Source organism: Lepisma saccharinum, chromosome 9 (genome assembly GCF_977018435.1).
Source record: "Lepisma saccharinum chromosome 9, izLepSacc3.1, whole genome shotgun sequence".
NCBI lineage: Eukaryota > Metazoa > Arthropoda > Insecta > Zygentoma > Lepismatidae > Lepisma > Lepisma saccharinum.
In genome coordinates this window covers 82,027,449-82,035,799 of record NC_139237.1, presented here as the reverse complement: position 1 = coordinate 82,035,799, position 8,351 = coordinate 82,027,449, and the positions used below count along the sequence as shown (strand labels likewise).

General features: G+C 37.2%; 1 protein-coding gene across 1 annotated transcript; it reads right to left on the bottom strand.

The window, feature by feature from the left end:
• Positions 1-1,011: 1,011 nt before the first annotated feature.
• Positions 1,012-8,076, bottom strand: LOC145992192 (uncharacterized). Its single transcript, XM_083128512.1, has 2 exons — positions 7,875-8,076; positions 1,012-5,711 (listed from the first exon to the last, which is right to left on the bottom strand). Exons 1-2 carry the CDS (start codon positions 7,960-7,962, stop codon positions 5,425-5,427), a joined length of 375 nt encoding a protein of 124 aa, XP_082984638.1. The 5' UTR covers positions 7,963-8,076; the 3' UTR covers positions 1,012-5,424.
• Positions 8,077-8,351: the final 275 nt, after the last annotated feature.

Genomic DNA, 8,351 nt, shown 5'->3' with positions numbered 1-8,351 from the left:
GAAGGCCAAGACGAAGATGGAGGGACAACGTTGAGATAGACCTAAGGGAAATCGGTAGGGATGGAAAAGAGTATATAGATCTTGCTCAAGATAGGGAAAGATGGAAGGCCTGTGTTGCTGCAGCCATGAACCTTCGGGTTTAAGAAGGCTAGAGAGTTAGTTAGTTAGTGTGTTCCAATTATAATTATATGAGCCTGTTCTTCCTATGCCAGATTTACGTGGTTTCGGAGTCAGATCCCCACTTCAATCTGTCCTCATCTTGACATTTGAGGGGGGTTTTTACCCCCTAATACAATTTTTTAGCCAAAACAAAAAAAAAACAGGTATTTCTTCCTTTGGGCCCCTCTATACACCTGCCACGTTTTATGGAAATCGGAGGGGGACACAGGGGTCAGATCCCCACTGCAATTTGTCCTCATCTTGACATTTGAGGGGGGTTTTGCCCCCTAAAACAGTTTTTAGCTGAAACAAAAAAACATGAATTTCTTCCTTTTGGCCCCTATATACACCTGCCAAGTTTAATTGAAATCGGAGGGAGACACAGGGGTCAGATCCCCACTTCCATTTCTCCTCATCTTGACATTTGAGGGGGAGTTTTTAGCCGAAACAAAAAACACTTATTTCATCCTTTGGGCCCCTCTATACACCTGCCAAGTTTCATGCAAATCTGAGGGGACACTTATATAACCTCCCTTGTCAGTGGTAGAGTAAACAGTGAGGAAGAATAATTGTTGATATATTTAATTTAGTATCTTTTGTTCGCATTTCAACTCAAACTAATTTGGAGAAACACAAGCATGTTGCCTCATGTAATGTTCAGTTTGTGCACCGAGAAGCTAATTGGGACTAGTGGCAGAGTTATTGAAAAAAAGAACATTCTTTTCATTTTGAGGTTTGAATTTCGAATGACCATTACAATTAAATAAACAACAACGAAAAGCACACTGCAATGTCTTAATATGGACTAATTTATTTCCAGAAAAATACTGAGGAGCAGGGATGTTCTTTTTTAATATTTATGCATCATATTTGACAAATTTGAACACAACGGAAAATCTTGTTGATCAATGGAAATCCTGAAGGTCTGAATTTAAAGAACAAAAACTTTGCACTTTTGTTTCCATTGGTAAGGCACCAATCACGCAGCCTCAATATTGGAATCATGTCAGCCTTTGTTAGAAACTAGACATGCATAGCAAAATTAAATTCCACGTCCTTGGGAAGCAGAGACTTCTAGGCACTCTTACTATTTTTTCATTTGTGAAAATGTTTGATTGATACTCCAACACAATGAATATAAGTAAGAACGCACAGAGACTGCAGTCGTTAAACATTTATCTCTTCTATGTTTCAAAGTATTCCCATGGCTTTATCAAGAGAATCAATGAATCCTTTCCAAATGTTTCGGTTTCAGGAAAAAATACATTTGTGTGCGTGCATTGAACTGAACAGGAAATAAATTTCAAATCACTATTACTGCAATTCTGGAGAACCATAAAACTTCTATGATGGAAGACATGGAAGAAAATTGCATGGTTTCTGGTGTGTTTTTTGCATGGAGACACAAAATGTTACAATTTAATTATTTTCAATCAAAAAAAGACAAACACATTGTATAGTACAATATTTCATTACAAAGATTCTTTCAGAAGCAAATCTGCATCAGTCTTACAAGCTCTTTGAAACATGGTAAATTGAAAGCATGAATGTCCTATTGTACAGCATCTATGGAAACACCATATATATTTAATACCTATTTTAAAATTGTTCATCATATACAGCTGTAATACTGACTATATAATTCGCTGAAATAAAAAAAAAATCAGGGTACATAACAATATTATAACACAATCAAAGTTTAATTATGTATAAGGAACAGCAGGACTAAGGACTAACAGCTTCAAACATCCAGAAATAATCTAGAACCAAAAATTTATCAGCATCAGTTGACTAACAAATTCTTACTGTACAAAAGACTACCTTAGAGTGACTGCCCTGTAATACAACTGCAATTCAATCATGGAGTGTGTCGAACTACTTCCCCTCAGAATTAATAAATACTCTGCCAGGATCTAAGAAAAAGGCAACATCTTCACTTTGGGAGGAAATAGGTACTGAAGATTAATAATATTAAAGCCATAAGTCACAATTTTTTTCTTGCATTATAAAGTAACATTTGCAGATACAATTTTAACATTGTGTTATTTCTCCAAATGTTTTTAATGGCACCATATATTTGTGTGCCATCCTTAACTTTCAATCATCTGATAACTTAGTTGTTCATGTGATCACCACCTCTTAATGGTATCTGTTTATTAGGCAACCACATAACTGATGCCTTTAGTGGTAATATTTGTATTTTTTTTTATTTTGCACATTCTTTTACAAATATGAAAAACAACTACAAACTTGTTTAGCACTAACTAATTTTTAGTTCTTCAGTCCAACATTTTGAATCTTTTCTCAGGAAATATCAGGAACAGAAACATTAAAAGCTAAAAGTAGTAAAAATTCTTCTTTCAATGTTTATGTATTTTATTTATATTTTTGTTATTTAGCATCACTGTTCTGCCACTTTTTGCTAATCACGACGATGAGAATGAGTGCTGATATGATGAAGGGACAATCACAAAGAACATCCAGGACAGGATTTGAACTTTGGACCCCCGGCATCATGCGATAACCACTTCACCATGGATTTATGTATTTAAATTCCTGGAGAAACGATCTTGAAATGAGTCTTAAACATTGGACTGAAGAAGTAAAGATTAGCTATTTTGAATAATGCTCTTCTGCATACTCACGCAGATGAGAACAAGTTATTAGATTAAATTGATGAAGATGAATGCACTCGCAGAACATCCACACGGAAGCTCGAAATGAAAAACCCTTGGTGGTGGGATTGTGAGTTGACGATTCGCTGGGTTTGATTTGTTTATTTTACTCCACTTCTCTGCTACTTTTGACTAATTGCACGAAGATAAGGATGAGTGATGATAGGATGAAATTGATGAAGGGAGACTCACAAAGGACACCCATGCCCAGGATGGGATTCCAATCCACTCACTGTGTTGAGCCAGCAAAATGATACAGCTTTGGTGTACATTGGTGCTCTTGCATCTATATGTAAACAACATGGAGGTTATTTTAGAAATGAATTATCTTCTGTTTCAGTTTGTGAAGATGAACAATGTATGAAATGTTCTCATGATTGATGGGAAAATGAAATAGTGTACAAACTTCTAGTCAAAAGATATGTGTAAGATGAAAACATACAAATTCCTAATTAGCTACATAGAGTTATTTATATTTGATGCTGTCTCTTTTGTACTGGAGGAATTATCATTTGTACTACCTATTACCATTTTGTGGTTTGTAAAGTCGATCTGTTTTAGGAAAAAAAGCCAAATCTGTAGTAATTGTTTTCCCCTTGTATGTATTTCTTTGTAGCATTGTTTAGTTCTGCTGTATTTACAAAAAAAAAAAAAAAAAGTAAAGTGCTCCCCTGTGCATAGCACCACGCCATGAAGGCGTATAGGGGGTGTAGGGGTAACTGCCCACACTTTCTTGATCCGGTCGTGAATGGAGGTGATGTGATCAGCATCACGCCCCTGACCACCTTTACCCCCCAGGGTTTCCCCCAGGTACCCATGTTATTCGACGCTGGGTGGGCGCCGGGGCCGCTTCCATCGTTAGAAAAGTTCCCGGATTTGAACCGGCCGGGGATCGAACCCGGGACCTTTTAGCATAGTAGTCAGACGCGTTACCGACTGAGCCACCGCGGCCACTGTATTTACAATGTAAACAATAAATTTCAAAAACTGCATGTGCCTTATTGTAGTTCTACCTTTTCACATCAGGTAAAATTTAATTTGAATTTACACACCTAGATGTCAGTGTCATCGAATCTCTTGCTCAGCATTGCAACCTCACAATTGTTACGCACCCAACTTAGGGTCAGCAAACCTCTGGTTATTTTTACATTGAAAAACCCAGTGTTAGTTAAGACTGAAGGTGAACTCCAACTGGTGGTTGGTTGACCAAAAAGTTGACCAGACATTGACCGGCCCTAAGCAGGACTGATCCTACAGTTTAAAGTGGGATCTGAACCACTATGTGCCTCCACTAGATATTGAACCTGGTACCCCTGGATCAGAAGGTGATGACATTAGGTTGCTCATTGCATTGTTGTTTTAAGTCCACTTTATGCACATACAGGCTAATCGAGACTGCACATACAGTTTAAAGTGGGATCCGTAGCACTGGCGATGTGTGTCCACCAGTTCTCAATCCTGGGACCCCTTGATTACAAGGCGAGGATGTTACCACTATACCATCAGGGAGCCCCAGCTTTGATATGACATTGTGGAGTCATTCAAACTTGCTACGTAATAAGTGTAACAGATCAATGATGGATTTGGGTTCATTTAAATTATTTTACTTAGATTTTCTGCCAGTTTTTGGTTGTGTTATGAATGTTTGAGAAGAATTAGATGTAAGCGAGATATAAAATTTTTTCGTGAGAAAAGTTAGTACTCGTTTGGCTCTAATTATTATCAACCATGCCCTTTGTGCCCAAAACATGGACTGTGTGAGAAGTTATACATTTTAAGTGTTCACTTCACTTGTCACAGCAGGTGGCAGAAGTATGGACAACTCTCTCTACTCTGGAGGCTGCTCAACATGTAGTACATATCGGGGAATACCGAACATGAACAAGAGAACATTGAGTAACGTTGCTACAGGTGGTCGACTTCACTCAAATGTAGTCCAGTGTTAGTGTAAATTAAAGTGTAAGTAGTCATCCAGTGTTTATTTACGAAACACAACAATGGGCTCCTTTTAGAGTAAGGAGCACACGACCTACTTTCTACATAAAGACAATCCGTTCATTTTCATTACCATCTGTTAACTGAAATTCATTCAATACACCAACCTATAATACATTAACAATAAATACTCATTTAACAATAAATTCAAAATAAAGCATTTTTGGTATCTCATATATGTAACGCATGAATTGAAGATGTTGCCTCAATCATGATTAAAGAATATTCTAGGACTGACAGTGGCATGCTAAAGGGGGTGTTGGTGTGGCTCATACCCCCCTTCTTTGGCCCAGCATTCTTAAAAAAAACAACAAGGCAGAAATATATCTCAAAATGAGGGCTGACTACAAAAAGAAAGTATTTGTACCAGCCAGCCTCCTCTTTCAAAAATCTAGGCACGCCACTGAACACCAATTAATCCCATTACAGCGATTCCTTCACACTGCAAAAGTAACATGAACTCAAATTTAAAACTTTTGTACATATTACAAAAGAAATTTTTCTACAAATGTATGTACAACTTACATAAAAAAAAATACTGGCTTCTTTTGCAGAAAAAAACACATACGTTTACATTTGGCTAGTTTCTGTCCGTTTAAAACTTGATTAATGAAAAACACCCTGCACATGACTTAGGGCAAAAGTCTTTTACGCCATCTCTCTCGCTACTCTTCCACAAGACCTGAAATTTCGTTGTGTTAATGTTATAAACTTCAACAAACAATTGCTCTTCTTCATATGAAAAGGAGTAAATATTGTCTCTGATGATGCATGTGTTCTGGGCTTTGCACTTGAAATGGCCAACACTTTCCACTGCCTGGTTTGGACTGTCTAGCGACATAAAGTCTGGTCGGAAGCGCATCAGCTCCGTTGAGTAATTTCCTATTGGAAAAAATAATATTTTCAGAATGTTGAAGATACACTTATGTACAGAGTATACACAAATGAATGGTGCGATTATAAATGTTAATAAAAATAATATTTTTCAACTTACGTGGTTGCAGCACTATTAGAGGTGGAAATTGTCCCAGTTTTTGATATGAGAGTTAAAATTACAATCCTTCAATGTGGGGTCCCCTGGTCACACGACACACATCAACGCGGTAATCAAACTCGTTCCAGACACGGTATAACATGTTCACTGTAATGTCCTGCACTGCATGCATTATCCAATCCTGAAGTTGCTGGATGGATGTTAGCATTAGTTGTGCATAAACCCTGTCTTTAATAAACCCCATAGAAAGAAATCGGACAGCGTAAGATCCAGGGAACGAGGAGGGCCAAGGGAGAATGTGATTTTTTAAAGTGATGGAGGCCATATTTGGAATCAGCATATCAAAAAGATTGTAATTTTAACTCACATATCAAAAACTAGGATAGTTGCGCCATCAACAGTGTTTGCTGCAACCACGTACGTTGAAAAATAAATTTTTATTGACATTTTTGACCGCACCATTCATTTGTGTATGCATGTAAGGAAAAAAGAAGCATGAAATACATCAAAACGCTAATTAATAAAATAAAGTGTGTACATATATCACAATGATGGATTTGAATCACACTTCTGATGCACAGTAATTACAAAAAAAGGTAAAGGTACCCTTGTGCATGTGCACACAAATGTACCCTTTTACATGAGGATGCGTGGGCCTCATAGCCGCACAGAAACAGGAAAATGACTGCAAAAATTCCTGGTCCAGACCATCTGCCCCAGAATTTGAACCTGGTGTTCCGCGTCGTAACAAGATGCTCTACCAACGGAGCTACCATGGCTCTTGATGCATATTAATTACGAAAATGTATATTTCACAAAACAGCAGTGATTTTTCTCTTATACAATACATGATTAATGAAAATATTTCCACGTTGAGATAACTTCATCAGCTGGACACTTGTTGAATGTGTGGTATCAAACGATGAACGGATTTTCTCCAGACAGTACAATTGCTTTGTGTACAAGAACTGCATAGCTTACCAGGAGGGCCCTCAAAATTATGTAATTTCCTGTTATTTTGTCAATATTTTCAGATGAAATCAGTAAACTGTTGGAGTTTCATGCCAAATAGAGCTTAAGTAATGTATACACATTTCCTGGCATTTTCATATTTAATATACATTTTAAATCAGTTTTAAATACTTCCATATGCATGGTAGAATGTAAGACTCAGAACAGACAACCTTGAAATTGTTCACTTAGCAGTCACTTCTCTAGAAAACACACTGTTATTAACAGTGTGTTCAGTGGAGCAAATAACTCATACCTTGGAAATTGAGTCCCCACGAGAAGATTGGTGCAAGTTTAAATATGCACCATTACTTCGTGTAAAGTGGAAATATCATATAGTTGATACAAAGTTCTGTTATGCGATGACAGAAGTTTCATATTTGAAAATTTGAAACATATTTTTGTTCCTTACGCTTATGTCATATTTATGTATTGAAAAAAGTAACAGGATTATGTAAAATATTACATTAGATACTGTATTTTGGATACGCTTCTGTTGATGTGAGCAATCAGTTTAAAAAAAAAAAATTGGTTGGAAATGGTGGTAATATGCTGGTTTTGATGTTACATATTTCTTACTTCTTGACTGGCTTCAGTACATATTTTTACTGTTTCTTAGTGCAAAATAATCTGGGACTTACTCATCAAGCAGTAGACAGAAAGATTGATTGAGTAATTGATTTGGTATATTTTACTTTGGGTATGGATTTCATCCACTTTTGGCCAATCATGAAGATGAGGATGACATGATGAATTTGATGAAGGGACACTCATGGTCAGGTGTTCGAACAAGGGACACCTGGCATTGTGACAGGCTGTGCTAACCACTTCACTACGAAGGTTGATGTAAAAAGAAGGTAAAGTAATCCCATGCATATTGCACTGTGCCATGAATACACATTTAGGGGATGTTGGGTTAGGGCTCCATCTTGATCGCAATTTTCGAAGTGATGGGATCAGCACCATGCTCCAGCCGGGAGGTTGATGCAGATAGAAAGAAAAAGCCAGAATCAAGGGCACATTATAATGGGGAAACTCACCTGTTAAATATATCCAATCGCTGTGAGACATTGCCGAGTTAAACCCTACATGGTTTGGTAAACCAATTTCTGGCATCGTTGACCACATATCCAGTTCAGGGTGGTAACAGTACACCTGCGAGCCAATCACAAATATTTTTCCTTTGTGAACGCAACATGCTGCAGAATATAGACTATGTGGAAGAGCTGCACAGTGCACCCAGTTACCTAAAGAACATACAACAGAGAACATGGTAATTAGTGGGAAGGTACTACATAAACTCTATTCACATGGTACATTTTATCCTACTTTCCAAGAGTCAATTACAAATGAGTACTGCAAGAAAAAATTACACATTTAGAAAAAAACAAAGTTTTCTTTTTTCAGGTTTTTATTTTGAGTCTACTGTATGCACGGAAAGGCTAATCTGGACTGTACTTACAGTATAAAGTTGATTTCAAACCTCTGTATACCTCTACAAGGTACTGAACCCAGCA